The 21,154-nt window shown below is 42.0% G+C and overlaps 2 protein-coding genes and 2 long non-coding RNA genes across 11 annotated transcripts; 2 read left to right on the plus strand and 2 right to left on the minus strand.

Moving 5' to 3' along the window:
• Positions 1-644: 644 nt before the first annotated feature.
• Positions 645-11,742, minus strand: LOC119126167. 6 transcript variants are annotated; one of them, XR_005098594.1, is made up of 4 exons: positions 11,687-11,742; positions 11,562-11,624; positions 947-967; positions 773-843 (listed from the first exon to the last, which is right to left on the minus strand). It is a non-coding gene; the product is annotated as an uncharacterized LOC119126167 (long non-coding RNA). The 6 variants fall into 6 exon arrangements; XR_005098595.1 differs by lacking the exons at positions 773-843; positions 947-967 and adding an exon at positions 645-759; XR_005098591.1 differs by having other exon boundaries at positions 11,562-11,733.
• Positions 5,694-7,980, minus strand: LOC119126142 (fructosamine 3 kinase related protein). Of its 2 annotated transcripts, none has more exons than XM_037257289.1 (6): positions 7,570-7,980; positions 7,330-7,481; positions 7,155-7,246; positions 6,516-6,598; positions 6,279-6,356; positions 5,694-6,106 (listed from the first exon to the last, which is right to left on the minus strand). In XM_037257289.1, exons 1-6 carry the CDS (start codon positions 7,708-7,710, stop codon positions 5,768-5,770), a joined length of 885 nt encoding a protein of 294 aa, XP_037113184.1. In that variant the 5' UTR covers positions 7,711-7,980; the 3' UTR covers positions 5,694-5,767. The 2 variants fall into 2 exon arrangements, with proteins under 2 accessions (XP_037113184.1, XP_037113183.1); XM_037257288.1 differs by having other exon boundaries at positions 6,279-6,401; positions 7,570-7,975.
• arl16 (ADP-ribosylation factor-like 16) lies at positions 8,098-16,876 on the plus strand. Of its 2 annotated transcripts, XM_037257308.1 has the most exons (5): positions 8,098-8,262; positions 8,462-8,517; positions 15,579-15,695; positions 15,771-15,886; positions 16,308-16,876. In XM_037257308.1, the coding sequence occupies exons 1-5, from the start codon at positions 8,187-8,189 to the stop codon at positions 16,471-16,473; spliced, it is 531 nt and encodes a 176-aa protein (XP_037113203.1). In that variant the 5' UTR covers positions 8,098-8,186; the 3' UTR covers positions 16,474-16,876. The 2 variants fall into 2 exon arrangements, with proteins under 2 accessions (XP_037113203.1, XP_037113204.1); XM_037257309.1 differs by lacking the exon at positions 8,098-8,262 and having other exon boundaries at positions 8,485-8,517; positions 15,556-15,695.
• Positions 14,924-15,525, plus strand: LOC119126189. The gene is made up of 2 exons (XR_005098618.1): positions 14,924-15,012; positions 15,096-15,525. It is a non-coding gene; the product is annotated as an uncharacterized LOC119126189 (long non-coding RNA).
• Positions 16,877-21,154: the final 4,278 nt, after the last annotated feature.

Here is a 21,154-nt window from a genome sequence, read left to right on the forward strand (position 1 = left end):
CGATGGCCTTCACACATATGTTATTCTACACCATTCACTTTATTATTATTGTGCGAAGGCCTTCACACATTGTTATTCTACTTTATTATTAGTGTGAAGGTGAAGACCTTCACACTATTGTTATTGTTGTCCTTTATTAGTGTGAAGGTGAAGACCTTCACACTATTGTTATTGCTGTCCTTTATTAGTGTGAAGGTGAAGACCTTCACACTATTGTTATTGCTGTCCTTTATTATTAGTGTGAAGGTGAAGACCTTCACACTATTGTTATTGCTGTCCTTTATTATTATTAGTGTGAAGGTGAAGACCTTCACACTATTGTTATTGTCCTTTATTATTATTATTAGTGTGAAGGTTCACCTTATTGCTGTCCTTTATTAGTGTGAAGGTGAAGACCTTCACACTATTGTTATTGTAGTCCTTTATTATTATTATTGTGTGAAGGCGATGGCCTTCACACAATAATAATAATAGGCGATGGCCTTCACACATATGTTATTCTACACCATTCTCTATTATTGTGTGAAGGCGATGGCCTTCACACATATGTTATTCTACACCATTTACTTTATTGTGTGAAGGCGATGGCCTTCACACATGTTATTCTACACTATTCACTTTATTGTGTGAAGGCGATGGCTTACACAATTCAACCCTTGACCCCCACGTCCAGTGTGGCGGCCATCTTGGATTGACCCTGAAGTGCCCCCAATGAACCCAGAATGAACCGGAAGTGCCCCACATTGAACCGGAAGTGACCTTAGGTAAAGAGGAAATGACCTCAGGTAAACCGGAAGTGACCCCAAATCAAACCGGAAGTGACCCAAATAAACTGGAAGTGACCTTTTTAAACCGGAAGTGACCCCAAATAAACCGGAGGTGACCTCAGCTAAACCGGAAGTGACCCATATTAAACCGGAAGTGCCCCAAATAAACCAGAAGTGACCCAAATCAAACCGGAAGTGACCTTATTTCAACAAGAAGTGCCCTAAATAGCTACATTTGCTCTAACTTTTGCATTTCTTGTCCGATTAAACCCGTTTCAACATTTTAACCCCAAAAGTGAACCTCCTGAATCCATTTTTTTTCGTTTTGTTCCAAATCTCAAAACATTTTTGCGCAATTGCTTTTTTTTATATTCCCATTCATTCTCTATGGCACAGGTGTCAAACTCAAGGCCCGGGGGCCAGATACGGCCCGCCACATCATTTTATGTGGCCCGCGAAGACAAATTGTGCATCAAATTCGTGTCATTACTAGAATTGCAAATTATCTTCACTTTTAATCATATCTTTTTTTTTTAATATTTGACCAGTTCTTACTCGTCTGATTTGAAAACAAGTTATTTGTCAGTTTGTTTTGTAGCTTTTACTGTATATTATATGAAGTGTTCATACATTTATTTGGGTTGACAGTCATAATGGCCCTCCGAAAGAAGCTATGACTACAATGCGGCCCGCGAAAAAAACGAGTTTGACACCCCTGCTCTATGGGGATTCAACATTTGCTCTAACTTCTACATTTTTTAACTGATTCAACCCGTTCCAACTTTCAACTGTTCATCTTTTGCCTACCTATTCCACAACTTCCCACTTACCAAAAATTCAAAATTTTCAAATTTGAAATTCAACCAAATTCTCTACAATTTTGTTTTTCTACTCTCATTTCTACATTTTTCAATCGATTCAACCCATTCCAACTTTCATCTCTTGCCTACCTATTCCATAACTTCCCACATACCAAAAATTCCAAATTTGAAATTCAACCAAATTCTCCAAAATTTCGTTTTTCTACTCTAATTTCTACATTTTTCAACCGATTCTACCCATTCCAACTTTCAACTGTTCATCTTTTGCCTACCTATTCCACAACTTCCCACTTACCAAAAATTCCAAATTTGAAATTCAATCAAATTCTCCAAAATTTCGTTTTTCTACTCTAATTTCTACATTTTTCGACCGATTCAACCCATTCCAACTTTATTCACTTTGTTCGCCTTATGCTTACCATAGTCACCCCATTCACCCCCACTTCCACTATGCTGACACAATTCAATCCTTGACCCCCACTTCCAGTGTAAACCGGAAGTGACACAAACAAACCGGAAGTGACCCCAAATAAACCGGAAGTGACCTCTGCTAAACCGGAAGTGACCTAAATGAAACCGGAAGTGCCCCAAATAAACCGGAATTGACCTTATTTCAAAAGAAGTGCCTTAAATGAAACCAGAAGTGACCTAAATATAACATTTACTCTAACTTTTATAATTTTTGTCCGATTCAACCCGTTTCAACTTTTGAACTCCAAAGTGAACCTCTTGAACCTGTAGTTTTCGTTTTGTTACAAATTAAAAAAATATTGGCGCAATTTTTTTTTAAATTCCCATTCGTGGGCTTCGCCTTCACACGCAATTTCTCCAGAAATTGCATTTTCTAGTTATTATTATTATTATTTTAATAAACATTTATGTTAAAACTTAACAAACGAGTCAGTGATGCAATTTCCCGTTCACAACCGGGTGAAAGACTTGCCAACGGATCAGAAATGTGTTAATTACCCGAGCCAATTATTATTATATATGATAATTTTGGGGGGGGTTGTGTAGTTGTATTGTTTGATGTGTATGGGTTGTTTCCACTGGATGTAAAAAAAAAAAAAAAAAGAGCCGTATGAGTGTGTGTGTGGGGGGATTCATTGAACGATTCGTTTGAACGAATCTTTTGAGTGAACTGATTCTAAAGATTCAGTTCACCTAAAAGAACTGGAATGCACATCACTAAGGCTCAGTTCGTGCCACTTTACCACGCATGCGCCACAACGGACAACTGCAATAGAAGGGGGGGCAAATCGGCATGTCTTTCCCAATCCCCAACTACCACCACCAAATGCTCACCGTTTTCGCGTTCATGACTTTTCCATCGATGCTTGTACGTTGCTGTGATTAACACACGGGACCAGTCTTTCAGGTCTGTGATGCGTGCGGTCGCTGTATGCGTGCCTGATGCACGACACAACGCGATCAAATGATGACGTCCAGCCATCACAGCTACAACACTCCTATTTACAGTTCTTTCATTTTATGCCATTTATAACCGGAAACAGAGATAGTTAAAGTCAAACGAATAAGGAACTTGTCTCAATCCAATGCCTTGCTTCAAAGAAAGTCACAACTTGTCCAAGCATTTGTGCAAATGAGAGCCTCTGAAATAACCTTCTGCTTCCTCTCAGTATGTGCCTTATCTCAAATGAAGTCAGAAGAATGAATTTTGTAAAAGCATAACGCACACAGTTCTATTCAAATTAAAACAGTCATAACCTAGTTATTTGTTTCATTCCATACTGTTTTCAAAATCACAACATGTTATAGTTCAGGCAGGGGAGGCGTATCACGAAAAGGGGAAAAACAAATTCAATTGTTTTTATTATAAAGTCATTTTCCTTTTAATTGCAATAGTTGTGTATCATTTTGAACCAAAATCGCTGAATTTTTATAGTTATTTTAAAACCGAAGACGATTCGCTCGGAGGAGCCAACGTCCTCCTCTGAGGATTGCGTAATCACACGGCTGCCTATGTTGACAGGCTCTGCAGTTAGACTGAACTGCTCTCTGTCTTTATGTCGCTGTTTAAGTGTTCAAACACTGTGGCTATATTAATTAAATTCCGTAGTTAAACTGGTCTATATAATATCTTGTGTTTTTTGTCATCTGTCTGTAATGTTGTGTTTCTTTAGATCAGGGGTGTCACATTTTCTTTCGCGGGCCGCATTGTAGTCATAGCTTCTTTCGGAGGGCCATTATGACTGTCAACCCAAATCAATGTATGAGCACCTCATATTATATACAGTAAAAGCTACAAAACAAACTGACAAATAACTAGTTTTCAAATCAGACGAGTAAAAACTGGTCAAATTTAAAAATAAAATATTAATAAAAGTGAAGACAATTTGCAATTTTAGTAATGACACGAATTTGATGCACAATTTGTCTTTGGGGGCGACACAAAATGAATTGGCAGGCCGTATCTGGCCCCTGGACCTTGAGTTTGACAAGGGGTTTAGATCAGGGGTGGGCAATCTTTTTGACTTGCGGGCCGAATTGGGTTCTAAATTTTGACCGGGGGGCCGAACCAGGAGCAGATGGATGTAGTGTTTGTGTGAAGTAATATAAATGACATGTAAAGGTCATTGCATAAAAGGTTTTTACTTTTAGTAGATACTAAAGCATGGATATTAAAAAAAGCTTTTTGAAAACAAATACATTTATTAACAGCATTAAAAAATATTTCACCAAAAAACTACTATCAGTGATTCTTATTAAATACGACACTGAATGATGACACTGATGAATAACATTTTCCATCACTTCAGCGCCTGCAGGTCAGATTTATGAAATATGTTTATCTAATGAGGCGAAATCACATCCAACGGCAAACATTCTGACCAAAAACATCATCTTGAAGAATCAGTGAAAGAATACATCTAAATAAAGTAATAAAGAAATCAATAGTATTGTTGGTTTCCCTTTTTTGCTAGTGCATCATAGTCTGGAGTAAAATTTGTTGTGGTAATTTTTAGGATAGAGCCGAGGTGTCGGTCCGTTAACCTAGATCTGTGACGGGCTTTGTTGACGTTCATGTGGCTTAACGTCTTCTCACACACGTAGGTCGAGCCAAATTGTCCACTCTTTTTTAACATTCGGCACTCAGTGCCAGGGACCTTTCTTTTCTTCGGGCCACTCATTTTAATGGAAGGATTCCAGGGGAAGGTTTGTGGGTGGCATTAGTGTAAAACTGTATCTGAAAACTCAGCGCGCGAATTACGAGAATATTGACGTCACAGCCTACACTCGAAATTCGGCACCGATAGATGAAATTACTACGTACTACTGAGTACGCACACGCACTTGTGAGTGTGCACCGAGCTTTCTGACACGGCTCCCGGGAGTAAATGCGCGGGCGGGCGCTTCCCCATCTACTGGGGAAACATAGTAATTGCAGGGAAAATGGCCCGAAAAAAAATTAATAATACGATTTATTCAGGTTTGGCGGGCCGGATTAAACGGCCCCGTGGGCCGGATGTGGCCCGCGGGCCGTAGTTTGCACATGTCTGCTTTAGATGAACAAAACGGCTTTGAAGAGATCTTACGGAGGCTACGAAAAAAGGTTCTCCAGCCTTATGGCAGGGGGTGCTAGTGATCCCGGGATGCTTCATGCGCCTACCTGTAGAATAAGAGATCTCCAGTTCTAATTTACAGCGAACAACGAAGGCTCAGTCGTCCATTTGTTGCGTTTTACATTCGGGGTTTTTTCCCCCCCGTTTATACATTTTGTTTTACAATGGAGGATTACATATACAAACGATTTTCAATTATGGATTTTCGGTCGAAGCAGGAGGTCATCACTAAAGGAAGACCAACTCCGGAGTTAAAAGGTTTGATTCGGACAACGGGACATCGGAACGGAGTGGTACACACAATCGAAAACAAGTTTTTTATATCATGTGCTTTATTGAGTGTTTTTATGTTTGAAAACTGCTGATATGAGATTTTAATTAAAATAGTTCAAATTAAATAATGAATAAGCCACAGCGTTCCCCAACCTTTTTTGTGACACGGTTAGGTGCCGGACAAATTTTACCGGGCGACGTCAGTGCCTCCCCAGTCATGAACCTCACCGCACGTCACGGTTTTGGTGTAATACACAGAAACAACTTTTAGAATGGTCTTGGTCAAAGATTCTGCACATGCGCAACACTTGGTTGAGTCCAATTACTTGAGCAGGTCCTTCATGACTCTTATTGACGAGCCTCTGTAGCCACCACCAAAGTGGTTCCAGTGATTCAAATAGTTGAAGAGTTGATAGAGCTGGTTTCTGTGGGCAAAGCCGGGCGCCTTAGGAATTTTCTCATGGTAGGCTGAGAAAAAGGAGCTGTCGAAGCCTCCGAACATGCCGGCGATTCCCAACTCGTATTCGGAATGGCCGTAAAAAGAAGAGGGGTCGAAGATCACCGGGCCCTTGCCGGTTTCTGCCACGTTGCCTTCCCACAAGTCGCCATGCAGAAGAGCTGGGAACACCTGCGCGTCTCGGAACAACCCCGGGATCTTCAGCTGTCAAAGACGCACTTGGGGTTATCTCTGCGTGCGCGCGAACACTCGCCGGCATCGCCGCACTTCTGGATACAATTACGCTTTTACGATAAAATAATAGGGCCCTCCTCTCCAATGCATGCCTTGCTTCAAAGTAGAAAGAAACCCTTCAAAGAAACGCCAACCGGCGTACCTGCAGTGCCGCCCAAAGCTCTCGGACCTCTCTGTCCCCGTTCGACTTCTCCAGCATGTTTAGCTGACACTCGAGCCTCTGGCGAGTATAAAAGGTCATCCAGTCATCCTGCCATTCGTTTTCCTGGAAGCGACAAAAAAAAAAAAAGAAGCCATGCTAATGCCGCTTAAAACAACGTGACAGCTTCAAGGATGACACATCGCACATCTGCATGGCCACAATGCTGTTTGCTTTTACCTGTGCGATATAGCCACAACACGTAATGGTCGGGAAGCCAAATTTGTCCACGTAAGTGCCTTCCCGTTGCCCGGCTCCTTTTCCTATTCCCACAAAAGCCATACCTAAATTCGTCTTGCACGTCACAAATAGCACCGCTCTCTTCATTGCCATGTTTGTCATCCACACAGAGCCAGTTAATACACAGGTGAATTGCAGCAGTGAAAAAACACTCTGCTACAAATAAACAGGTGCCAAGTGCCAGTAGAATCCATCCAAATTCTCTCAGATAGACACTTGGAACTTACTGCAGTTGTGAAAGTCTTCAGTTCATACACAGGTAATTGTACAAATAAATGCCTCGCTTCAAATATGTTTCTGGTCCTCTCTGTATTCTAGTAAATAGAAAGCAGCCAGTTCAGACAAGTATTCAGACAAATAAAAGCCTCCTCGTAAAACGCAATAGATTTGCATTAGGTGCCGCAAACTTCCCTGGCCACGAGTTCAGCAAATAGAAAACTAGAAAACGCAAACAAAAAACACCATGCTTTGAGTTGCAAAAAGGCTAGGCGCCGACAACGTTTTAAACTACAGCACGCAAACATTCTGTCATGCTAATTACAAATTTGTCAATATTTGCAGTTAAAGAACAACACTTACCAACGGTGTGCTGCTCTTTGCTCACTTTCTCCAGCTGTCTCTTATTGTGAAGGTGCAGATCAGCCACCTGCTCTCCAAGCTGCCTGGAATATCTGCAAATTGCAAGTCGACACAAAAGTTTCTAAGATACTTTTTGATGAAGTGGGGCCATGCGACCAGAGCGACATTGCCTCACTTGCTTAGGGCACGAATGTCCAAATACTCCATTACAAACATACAGCCTTCAGTTGCCAACTCGATCACCTTTACAGGTTTGGGCACTTGAATTGTGCCCGTTTTGATTATAGCCTCCAAACTGGCCATTTCCCCGTCAAACATTAATTTGGCCTGAATAAAAAAAAAAAGCCATGTTTAAAAATGCACGAGTAGGTTGAAACAAACAAGCAATCAAATAAACAAGAAAGTCAAGAGTTACCTGGCTCTTGTGGTTTGTTTTAACAAACACTTTGCCTGTGTCCGTGTGGTAACTCTGGCCCTGACTAATGCATCCACCTTCGGCGTGGCCGGCTAACTTTAGCGTGGCTGTACCCAACTCTTTCTTTAACTTATCTTCCATTGCTCAGCAAGGATTATATGCAGTCTATCGTATAACCACGATACAACGCGCACTCACCGATAGCCTGCTGCCGTGTTTTAGAATGAACGACGTAAATTGTATGACGTCTCAGCTAACGGATAAAGTCCGTCGTTGCGTGAATTTATGGGTATTTGACTTATCCAACATATTGATGCATTCAATATATCAGATTACATCAAAATATATAATCACGTGTTTTGAATTTGTTTAAAAGGTTTACGTGATACATACGCGCTTTTAGAAACTGTCTTCTCTTTGCTAAGTGATATTGTACCCAGTTCATTGTTTTGTTTGCTTTTGCTCTCCGTAGTGTTGGCATCATACGGACCAATCGGAAATCGGGCGGAGCTTTCTCATATCATGGGCGAGTTGGCTGATCACGTGACCGTCACCATGGTTCCCCTTGAAGCTACGTTACTACATGCTAAGGCCCAAAAAGGGCTCCTGAATATAAAATGAGCTGTTATGAAGTGTGCTTGCTCCTCGGAGCGGCGGGCGTCGGGAAAACATTGCTCCTAAAACGACTCCTCAATATCCTTTTACCCATTTCGAATAATTAAACGAGATGTGAGTTTGAATGTTTTGCGCACACCTTAGCAACAGCCCGCTAGTGACGCATGATTAGCACTGATAGTCGCGAATGCGACTCGACCTGGAATTATCATTTGCTATTTGACGAACTCAACGTACTTCAACGTTGCTGCAGTTGCTTTCTTAACGTTTTGTCCACAGCTCAGTTTGCGTGGCACTGTTGAAGTGGATAGCCCTCCGCATACTCTGACAACTGTAAATTACAAGGAAAAATCATGTCTACATTCATTACATTACAAACCCTATACAGGACTGTCTCAGAAAATTAGAATATTGTGATAAAGTTATTTATTTTCTGTAATGCAATTAAAAAAAACAAAAATGTCATACATTCTGGATTCATTACAAATCAACTGAAATATTGCAAGCCTTTTACTATTTTAATATTGCTGATTATGGATTACAGTTTAAGAAAACTCAGAAATCCTCTCTCAAAAAATTTGAATATTCCCTCAGACCAAATAAAAAAAAAAAAGATTTATAACAGCAAAACAAAATCAAACATTTGAAAATGTCCATTAATGCACTCAGTACTTGGTTGGGAATCCTTTTGCACGTATTACTGCATCAATGCGGCGTGGCATAGAAGCAATCAGCCTGTGGCATTGCTGAGGTGTTATGGATGCCCATGATGCTGCAATAGCGGCACTTAGCTCATTTGCATTGTTGGGTCAGGTGTTTTGCAGCTTCTTCTTCACAATACCCCACAAATTCTCTATGGGGTTCAGGTCAGGGGAATTGGCAGGCCAATCGAGGACAGTAATGCCATGGTCAGTACACCATTTACTGGTGGTTTTGGCACTGTGGGCAGGTGCCAGATCATGCTGGAAAATGAAATCATCATCTCCATAGAGCTTTTCAGCAGACGGAAGCATGTAGTGCTCTAAAATCTCTTGGTACACAGCTGCATTTACTCTAGACTGGAAACACAGTGGACCAACACCAGCAGCTGACATGGCTCCCCAAACCATTGCTGACTGTGGGAACTTCACACTGAATTTAAGCAACTTGGATTTTGGTCCTCTCCAGCCTTTCTCCAGAATCCAGAATGTATGACGTTTTCGTTTTTTTAATTGCATTACAGAAAATAAAGACCTTTATCACAATATTCTAATTTTCTGAGACAGTACTGTATATGTTCGACTTATTCAACAAGAATTGTGTGAAGGCGATGGTCTTCACACATATGTAATTCTACACCAGGGGTCACCAACCTTTCTTAAACCGAGAGCTACTTCCTGGGTACTGATTAAGGCAAAGGGCTACCAGTTTGACACACACTTCTGAAATAGCCAATTTGCTCAATTTGGCTTTCACTATGTGTTATTATTGTCATTTCCAGTTCACGTGTAAGTGTGATTTTAACAAGAATAGCAAAAATACAGTCAAACCTTTTGACCACAGTCCGTTCCAGAAGGCGGTTCGAGAAGAATCAGTCGATTTCCGAATTAATTTTTCCCATTACAAATAATGGAAACATTTTTAATCCATTTCAAGACAAAAAACCCCCGCCTTTTTTAAGCATTTTTTCATGTGCGCATATTTGTAACCGTAGCGCGTCGCCCACCACGCAACTGCACCGCGCTGGTCGCATTATTGTGACAGAGCCGTCGCTGAAATTTAGAAAATATTTTTAAAGTCCTGATGTACTTTCCAAAATTTAAGTGGACCTAAGTGCGCAGGGAGCTTAATTTTGTCCGATCACGCAACTGCAGCGCACCGCCGAACGCGCAACAGTAGCGCGTCGCCGACAGCGCAACTGCACCACGCTGGTCGCATTATTGTGACAGAGCCGTCGCTAAAATTTAGAAAATATTTTTAAAGTCCTGATGTACTTTCCAAAATTTAAGTGGACCTCAGTACGTAGGGAGCTTAATTTGGTCCGATCGCGCAACCGCAGCGCGTCGGGCGCTCACTAACGCATTGCTTTAAGAGCGTCTTTGTGTTTTAGGATGGCTTTACTGCTCCCACTTGCTTTCTTTGGAGGCATGATTAGTGGTTAATACAATCCTCAAAGTAACAAAAATACAATAACAACGGAGTCAGTCGGCATCCGGGCCGCGCGGTCGGGTTTTCTCAGGTTCTCCTGGCTCATCTCGCGATGTTCGACCTCCGAATTTTGTTCGACAACCGAAGCAAAGAAATCGCGAATTTTTTGTTCGAATTATTATTATTATTATTATTCGCTTCTAATTTCTACATACTTCAACCGATTCAACTCGTTCCAACTTTCAACTGTTCATCTTTTGCCTACCTATTCCACACCTTCCCACTTACCAAAAATTCCACATTTTCACATTTAAAATTTGCGCAAAATTTCAGCACATTCAAGTCACATTGGGGACATTCCCAAAATTGCCAATTTAAAACATTTTCACGTTTTCACGTTTAAAATCTGCACAAACTTTTGCAAAATTTCACAAAATTTCACAAAATTTCATTTTTCACTTCTAATTTCTACATTTTTCAACCGATTCAACTCGTTCCAACTTTCAACAGCTCATCTTTTGCCTACCTATTCCACACCTTCCCACTTTAACCAGCTCAGTGGCCTACTGGTAGAGTGTCCGCCCTGAGACTGGAAGGTTGTGGGTTCAAACCCCGGCCGGGTCATACCAAAGACTATAAAAATGGGACCCATTGCCTCCCTGCTTGGCACTCAGCATTAAGGGTTGGAATTGGGGGGTTAGATCACCAAATGATTCCCGAGCGCGGCACCGCTGCTGCTCACTGCTCCCCTCTCCCCCAGGGGATGGATCAAAATCACATGGGGATGGGTTAAATGCAGAGGACAAATTTCACCACACCCAGATGTGTGTGACGATCATTGGGACTTTAACTTTAACTATTCCACACCTTCGCACTTACCAAAAATTCCAAACTTAAAATTTTGAAATTCACACCAAATTTTCCAAAAAGTTAATTTTTCCCTTCTAATTTCTACATTTTTCAACCGATTCAACCCATTGCAACTTCATTCACTTTGTTCACCTTATGCTTACCATATTCACCCCCTTCACCCCCACTTCCACTATGCTAACACAATTCAACCCTTGACCCCCACTTCCAGTGTGGCGGCCATCTTAAATTGACCCAGAAGTGCCTCCAATGAACCCAGAATGAACCGGAAGTGACCCCAAATGAACCGGAAGTGACCTCAGGTAAACCAGAAATGACCAAAAATCAAACCGGAAGTGACCCAAATAATCCGGAAGTGACCTTTTTAAACTGGAAGTGACCCCAAATAAACCAGAAGTGACCTCAGGTAAACCGGAAATGACCCCAAATAAACCGGAAGTGACCTCAGGTAAACCGGAAGTGCCCCTAATCAAACCGGAAGTGACCCAAATAAACAGGAAGTGACGTTTTTAAACCGGAAGTGCCCCACGAAAAACTGGAAGTGACCTCAGCTAGACCGGACGTGACCTAAATTAAACCGGAAGTGACCCAAATAAACCGGAAGTGACCCAAATCAGACCAGAAGTGCCCCAAATCATACCGGAAGTGACCCAAATAAACCGGAAGTGACCCAAATAAACCGGAAGTGATCCAAATAAACCAGAAGTGACCTTAGCTAAACTGGAAGTGCACTAATTTAAACTGGAAGTTCCCCAAATAAACCGGAAGTGACCTTATTTCAACAAGGGGTCATACCAAAGACTATAAAAATGGGACCCATTGCCTCCCTGCTTGGCACTCAGCATTAAGGGTTGGAATTGGGGGGTTAGATCACCAAATGATTCCAGAGCGCGGCACCGCTGCTGCTCACTGCTCCCCTCTCCCCCAGGGGATGGATATAAATCACACGGGGATGGGTTAAATGCAGAGGACAAATTTCACCACACCCAGATGTGTGTGTGACGATCATTGGGACAAAAAAAAAAAGAAGTGCCCTAAATGAAACCAGAAGTCACCCAAATATAACATTTGCTCTAACTTTTACAACTTTTGTCCGATTCAACCCGTTTCAAGTTTTGAACTCCAAAGTGAACCTCTTGAACCTGTAGTTTTCGTTTTGTTCCAAATTTCAAAAATTTTTGGGGCAATTTTTTTTTTTTTAAATTCCCATTCATTCTCTATGATGCATTTAACATTTGCTCAAACTTCTACATTTTCTAACCAATTCAACCCGTTCCACCTTTCAACTGTTCACCCTTTTCTACCTATTCCACAACTTTCCACTTACTAAAAGTTAAAATTTTTTAATTTTAAAATACACGCCAAATTCTCCAAAATTTCATTTTTCAACTCTAATTACTACATTTTTCAACCGATTCAACCCGTTCAAACTTTTAACTGTTCATCATTTTCCTCCCTATTCCACAACTTCCCACCAAATATTACAAATTTTCACCACAAATTCTCCAAAATTTCGTTTTACACTTCTATTTTCCACATTTCTCAAGTAATTCAACTCGTTTCAACATCATTCGGCATCATTCCCCAAGAAGCTATTCAAAGTCTTCGCCTTCACACGCAATTTCTAGTTATTGTGTGAAGGCGATGGCCTTCACACATATGTTATTCTACTCCATTCTCTATTATTATTATTATTCTATTTTATTCTCCTACTTTTTTGTCCTTCTTCTTCTTCCACATAATTCAACCGATTCACTCCATTCCACTTTTGACGTATTCCAAATATTGAGCGTTTCCATTTTTCTCGTTCCGAAAATTTTCCGTTTTCACAAAATTCGCAAATTTACATTCATTCTTAATGACACATTCAACATTTCACATTTACGTTGTTCCAATTTGAAATTCACATCATTCAGCACATTCGAATCACATTCGGAAAGATTCTCGACATTCCCAAAATTGCCAAATTCAAAAATTTCATGTTTTCACGTTTAAAATTTCCACAACATTTCACAAAATTTCATTTTTCACCTCTAATTTCTAAATTTTTCAACCGATTCAACCCATTCAAACTTTCAACTGTTCATCGTTTGCCTACCTATTCCACAACTTCCCACTTACCGAAAATTCCAAATTTTCAAATTTGAAATTCAACCAAATTCTCCAAAATTTCGTTTTTCTACTCTAATTTCTACATTTTTCAACCGAATCAACCCATTCCAACTTTCAATTGTTCATCTTTTGCCTACCTATTCCACAACTTCCCACTAACCAAAAATTCCAAATTTTCAAATTTGAAATTCAACCAAATTCTCCAGAATTTCATTTTTCTACTCTAATTTCTACATTTTTCAACTGATTCAACCCATTCCAACTTTCAACTGTTCATCTTTTGCCTACCTATTCCACAACTTCCCACTAACCAAAAATTCCAAATTTTCAAATTTGTAATTCAACCAAATTCTCCAAAATTTCATTTTTCTACTCTAATTTCTACATTTTTCGACTGATTCAACCATTCCAACTTTCAACTGTTCATCTCATGCCTACCTAATCCACAACTTCCCATTTACCAAAATTATACATTTTCAAATTTGAGATTCAACCAAATTCTCCAAAATTTCGTTTTTCTACATTTCTCTACCGATTCAACCCATTCTAACTTTCAACTCTTCATCTTTTGCCTACCTATTCCACAACTTCCCACTTGCCGATAATTCCAAACTTTCAAATTTGAAATTCAGTCAAATTCTCCAAAAAGTTCGTTTTTCTACTCTAATTTCTAAATTTTTCAACCGATTCAACCCATTCCAACTTTCAACCCTTCATCTTTTGCCTACCTATTCCACAACTTCCCACTTACCAAAAAATTCAAACTTTCAAATTTGAACTACAACCAAATTCTCAAAAATTTCGTTTTCTACTCTAATTTCTACATTTTTCAACCGATTCAACCCATTCCAACTTAATTCACTTTGTTCACCTCATGCTTACCATATTGACCCCCTTCACCCCCACTGTTGGGAAAAATATACTTTTTATATTATCATTAGATTCTATGTATCTACGTATGTGTGCAAGATCTTCCACAGTATGTGACAGTTCAACCTATGACTTGGGAGCGTGTGGCTGGCTAATGACTGGGGTCATGAGTCGTGCTCCGAGCTAGTCATGACCAGATCATGAGTTTATTATGAGATGGCTGAAGCAGACAAACGTCTTATTTAGGTAAAAGTCATGAGTACGCCACGACACGTATGCATCCCAGGTGCACTAAGACTACGTCTTTGTTGAGCTAAAGTCATGCTCTTTTCAATAATAGCATCCCTATTGTTCTGAAGTCAGGAGATGTAATCATGAGATGTCCTTGCTGTTTGAGAGACTATGCATTTATGTAAACTCCCCCCATTGTTGTTCCTCAATAAAAGGCACGACCAAACTGGAGGAAGGGCGCGAATCTCAGCCACAAACTGTGTCTGGTTTACGCCCTTCTGCAGAAGTTTGCCATCGAAGACATCTCCTGCCTCTGTGAGATTCTTTTCAGATAAATGTTGTGAACCCAACATCCCCACTTCAACAGTGTGGCGGCCATCTTGGATTGACCCAGAAATGCCCCAAAATGAACACAAAGTGAACCGGAAATGCCCCAAAACAAACAGGAAGGGCCCCAAAATGAACAGGAAATGACCCAATATGACCAGGAAGTGAACTGGAAGTGCTCCAATTTTAACAGGAAGTGAACCGGAAGTGCCCCAAATCAAACCGGAAGCGACCCAAATCAAACCGGAAGTGACCCAAATCAAACCGGGAATGACCCAAATCAAACCAGAAGTGACACAAATAAACCGGAAGTGACCTCAGCTAAACCGGAAGTGCACTAAATTAAACCGGAAGTGCCCCAAATAAACCAAAAGTGACCTTATTTCAACGAAAAATGCCCTAAATGAAACCACAAGTGACCTAAATATGATATTTGCTCTAACTTTTCCAATTTTTGTCCAATTCAACCCGTTTCAACTTTTGAACTCTAAAGTGAACCTTTTGAACCTGTAGTTTTCGTTTTGTTCCAAATTTCATAAATTTTTGGCGCAATTGTTTTTTAAATTCCCATTCATGGTCTTCGCCCTCACACGCAATTTCTCCAGAAATTGCATTTTCTAGTTTTATGAGCATTTTATTTTTTCTTATATATGGAAGAATTGTATTCTCTTCTACGCACTATATTTTTTCACATTTGTTCACATTTTCGTTTTTAAAATGTTTATTAAAAAAGGACTTGCACTTTTTGATGCTATATTAGACCTGCATGGATCATAATTAGATATAATTTAAAAAAAATCAATCTGATATTTTTAAAAAAAAGAATGCGCATAGTTGGCTATGTGATGCCTCCTCAGGTGGGAACCAACCTGACGGACGTGATGCTGAGGCGAAAGAAGCTGACGGTGAGGGAGTTGGGAGGCTGCATGGGCCCAATCTGGTCCAGTTACTTCAACGATTGTTCGTCGGTCATAGTCAGTGCCGCCTCCCCTTACTGAAGCAAAAAAGCCGCTCCAGAACACAAGTCTATTTGATGCTTTGTTGTGTAGTTTGTGGTGGACTCGTCCAATGTGGCTCAAGTGTCGGCATCGTGCATCCAGCTGCTGTCGGTGCTTTCTGCTGGGCCTCTGCAAAACGCTTCTGTGCTTATCATCTTTAACAAGCGGTAAAAAGGCACACGTGTTATACTGAACACACATAATAAGATCCACTTCTCAAGGGCCCCAAAGACGCTTAACAATAATAACTCATGGAGGAACTCGGGGAGGTATATCATATTACTGGATGGATGCTTCAGGGAACAGATGGTGCTGGGGACTTTGTTATTTTCTTGCTTATCTTTGACAAATCATGTACCTGATGACAAAGGGGGCAGGGAGCTCCATCCGTCAATGAATTTGAACCGGAGCATGTATGTCGTCAATCATCAATGCAAGGCGCTCTTGTTGACAGGTCCGTGTGGTTCCACGTGGCCATTAAGTTAGCCAAACAGAAGGAGTCAAAAGATGCAGGGAAGCAGCATGCCGGCTTGAAGTCAGGAGAACTAACCTGGCCGCTCCGTTCTTCTCTTGCTGCTTCCCCTCCAGGGACATGCCTTGCACCATAAGCCTGCCGGAGATCCGCTCCCTGTTCCGATTGGATGACGTGGCGGCCTGCGCTCCTCAGCCCATCGTCACGCTGGAAGCCAGCGCCCGCTCCGGGATGGGACTGCGGGAGGTGTTGGCCTGGATGGAATCCATCGCCGTCAAGTGACAGCCGGCAGGAAAAAGGACACTACGGTTTATTTTATTTGGTCAATCAGGAGAACTTTTTGGGTGAACACAGGCATGAACATGGTGATGCGCGACAAATATTTAATGGAAGGCAGCCAGCCAGCCACAGATGGTGACAGGCAGAGCATGCTCTTGCACTGGATGGAAGAAGGCAAAAATTGTGCATCCATACTTTCTGACATTTTCCACCCTTTCTGCTTTCTAATGGGGCTTTGTAAAGCTACTGCTTTGTATACACATACAAAAAGGTGTATGCTTCAGGATGATCCTGTAGAGCAGTGGTCTCCAACGCCCGGGCCGCGGACTGGTACTGGTCCGTGGATCATTTGGTACCGGGTCGCACAAGAAAGTATAAATAACTTGCATTATTTACGTTTTATTTATTTGAGTCTGAATGATCTTTTATCTTGAACAATTGACCAGTTTCTCTCCCACATCTCATGACGTGAACAAAACATGACATTACTCCTGTTATGTTGTTGGCGCGATGTTATGAGGATGCTGCGAGTAAAGTTGCATAGGTGTTCGCATACAGAATTCCACCATGGAACCAGGGTTGAAGGGTGTGGGGACCGTGGTGTGTGTTCATTCTATTCCTCGTTTTACGAGTATATTTTTTTGCGACAAACCTGCGTCTCCATTCCTTCAGCACCACAATACCATTGTTTTTATCTCGGTCTTATCATTTTATTTTTATGTATTTATCCGCCACACCTTTTTTTTCCCCGCCACACCTTAAAAGTTGGTGGAGGCACCACATTCACTCGGTGCTCAGATCGGCTCCCTGACACTTTTGAAGACGTCACGCTATACGATTGGCTGAGAAAATAGTACAGTGACGTTTAAGATTGTGGTTGGTCTGTTTTGCGGAAATCAGATTGTTGTTCAACCACGGGCGATTTTTGCGAAAAAAACAATGTGCAGTCTGTCATTATTTGATTTTATTTGTTCTTTTTAGAATTGTTTTAGAAGTTTTCTTCGCAAAAATCGTGAGGTCATCAAATACCGGTCGGAGAAAATATTGTCTGAAAAAAATCCAGTCCGTGGCACTAGAAAGGTGCCTTAATTTTATTTCAAGATGGCGGCGCGTGCACACGCAGCGACCTCTCTCTGTCCCAACCGAACGGTGTTTTGTTCATTTAAGAAGTGTTTGTCCAACAGTTTTACGTGTTCGTCTCGTCTTACTACGTCGTGCTACAAGTACAGCAGGCAGTTTCTACTAGACATCGGCAAAAGCGAGTTTTGCAGCATTTTGAACTTTGAAACAGAGACATTTAAGGAACTCGGACTACTCCGGTCTGAAACAATACCGGACTCGCCTGCTACTCCTCCCCCGGATAGAAAGCGTCGGAAGCGGTGTGCGAGGAGGCAGAAGAGGGGCAAGCGCGGAGGCGTCCGGGCCAGGCTAGCGGCCAACCCAACTCACCCGGCCATACCTTCCATTCTTCTGGCGAATTCTCGATCGCTAGACAACAAAATGGATTACATATGACTGCTGAGATCTACGAACCGGACAGTGAGTAACTGCTGTGTGCTCGTGTTCACTGAGACTTGGTTAAATGTCAACATTCCGGACTCTGCTGTACAACTGGGGCAGCTAGCATGCTATCGAGCGGACCGGGCCATTGTAAAGGGTGGAAAATCACGAGGAGGAGGAATCTGTGTCTACATCTGTAACGAATGGTACCGGGACACTGTAGTTGTATGCAAACACTGCTCGCCACTGGCGGAGTTTGTGATCATAAAGTGCCGTCCTTTTTACCTACCAAGGGAAATTATTGCGATTCTGCTAGTCGCGGTATACATCCCGCCTTCCAACATTGAAAGCGACAGGATCACGGCTCTTAGTGAACTGTACCAGGCTGTCAGTGAAGAACAGACGGCGCACCCTGACGGTTTCACCATCTTCGCTGGGGATTGTAATCATGCAGAGTGAAGGAATTGGGTCGAAATACAAAAGTCCTGCCTAGCTACAAAAACAGATATGCTCAAACCTCATTGAATAAAGTACATAAGCAGACAAGTATATTCACATATTAAATCAATAAAAGAAACATTTTAAGCATATAATTATACCTACACACCAAATCAATAAAGAAGACAGACATTTTTGATAGGTGGTAATGACAAAGGTTTTTATAACTTTATGATCTGATATATATTTCTGAGCACTTTGAAATAACAAATGTTTTTGATATATTGCCTAAATAGCTTAATGACCCTTAAGGAACTGTGTAATGCATGCCTGATGTTTTTTCTAAATCATGGACACGGCCAGGGTCGTCTAGAATGTTCAGTACTTGATTATATCTTGTGTTTTGATTAAACGTCATATGTTGCCTAATGCTAGACGCCAGCTTTTCGATTACTACTGAACGTTCTGCACAGAAGGAAATATTTTGCCTAACAAAGAGAAGATATGGTTGGAAGCATGATTAAACTAAGAATATAATGATGTAAGCAAAGACATGGAGTATCAAAAGAACAAACAAACAAAAACATGGTACGTGGTGAGAACAAACTTTGCATATTCAGGGAACATTAATAGATTGATGATGTCACAGCCAAAAGGTCACATAATTTCGTACAAAATGACAAAATTGAAAGAATGATGTATGGATGAGGTGCGACAGTGTATGTGCAAGAATGGAGCAGAATGTTTACAGGAAGGTCACTTGGAGATAAAACCAGCAGGTGCCAGAGGGAGACAGCCAAGAACTCGGCCAAAGATGATCGCCAAGGCCGAAAGACGGGATGGAAGACAACAGCCCCCACACACACCGAATCGCCCATAATCAGCACCCACCCCCACGGAACCAGCTCTCACTGAACCAGCACCCACTCCCATGGAATCAAAATCTCCTGCGAACTTGCCACACACCCTGACTCATCACCCATCAAACTCGGCCCACACTGGCATGTGCAACTGAATATAAGCTGACCAAAAAACCTTGAACGTTGCCTTTTCTGAATGGAGACTTTCTGCCCTTGAGCATGGTCGCACGAAAGGCCCAGCGCTGTATTGTACTTTCCTGAAAACAGAGCTTTCTTAACAAGAATTGTGATTGAACTCAACCAACCTGTGTAAGTCTAATTTCTGCTTCAGTGTCTTAGCATTTTCCTAAATCTGAAGAAACCAAACAAGCACGCAGTGAGTAAATTGGATAACAGGTGATTGGCAATGGCTTTTGCCGTGAGGCGCAGATAGCGCGCTCCCTAAATTGTGGACAAAATCCAACAAATGGTGACCCCGACGTGATTTCTTCAGAAGGGAAAGTGCATGCTCCAGGAAGGATTCTTCCTTCTCCGCTCTTGCTCAACAATATTGCAGTCCGATCGGCACAAAAGGTAAGGGGGAACCTTTTTTCTTTTTTAATAAAATCTCCCAGTTCAGCAATATTGACTTAGACTTAGACAGAACTTTATTGTCATTTTGTCAACACTAGGTGTGTACAAAACGAAATTTCGTTGCATACGGCTTTCAACAATGTAGTGGTATTTCGGCTGGTTAAAAAAAGTGACATTCTATATAAAAATATGAAATAAGATAATTATAAAGTACAAAGTGCAGCAGTAATAAAGTATGTAAACAGTGCAGGAGACAAAAGCAGTATTTACAAGTGTGCAGAGGAATGCTACGTTTGAATGTTCAACAGTCTGACGACAGCAGGGAAAAAACTATTGCAGAACCTGGTGGACCTGCAGCGGATGCTGCGAAACCTCTTCCCAGAGGGCAGCAGGGAGAACAGTCCATGGTGGGGGTGTGATGGGTCACTGATAATATTACGGGCTCGGGACACGCAGCGCTGGGATGACAAGTCCTGAATGGAGGGAAGAGGAGCCCCGATGATCCTCTCTGCTGTCCTCGCCACTCTCCTCAGGTTCTTCCAATCGGAGGCGCTGCAACCTCCACACCACACCGAGAGACAGCTTGTCAGAATGCTCTCTATGGTGCTTCGGTAGAACGTCCTCATGATGGGTGGGGGCAGGTGGGCTCTCCTCATCCTCCGCAGGAAGTACAAGCGCTTCTGTGCCCTCTTGACCAGTGTTGTGGTGTTCACAGTCCAGGTGAGGTCGTCTGTGATGTGGACTCTCAGGAATTTAGTGCTGCTGACCACCTCCACAGCTGAGCTGTTGATGATCAGTGGAGCGTGGTGAGGCTGGTTCTTCCTGAAGTCGACGATGATCTCCTTCGTCTTCTCCACATTCAGGATCAGGCTATTTTCTCTGCACCAGCCCACCAACTGCTCCACCTCCTCTCTGTAGTCAAGGTCGTTGTTGTCCCTGATGAGGCCCACCACCGTTGTGTCGTCTGCAAACTTCACGATGTGATTGGTGGTGAACCTGGGGGCGCAGTCGTGTGTCATCAGGGTGAACAGCAGGGGGCTCAGGACGCAGCCCTGAGGGGAGCCTGTGCTGAGGGTGATGACATCTGAGGTGTTCTGTCCGACCCGGACTGACTGAGGTCTGTTGGTGAGGAAGTCTAGCAGCCAGTTCCGAAGGGGGGTGCTGAAGCCCAGGTGTTCCAGTTTTTCCACCAGATGTTGTGGAATGATGGTGTTAAACGCTGAGCTGAAGTCCAGGAACAGCAACCACACGTGGGTGTTCCTCTCCTCCAGGTGAGCCAGGCTCAGGTGAAGAACGGAGGAGATGGCATCCTC

The sequence above is a fragment of the Syngnathus acus genome, chromosome 8 (genome assembly GCF_901709675.1).
Source record: "Syngnathus acus chromosome 8, fSynAcu1.2, whole genome shotgun sequence".
Taxonomy (NCBI): Eukaryota; Metazoa; Chordata; class Actinopteri; order Syngnathiformes; family Syngnathidae; genus Syngnathus; species Syngnathus acus.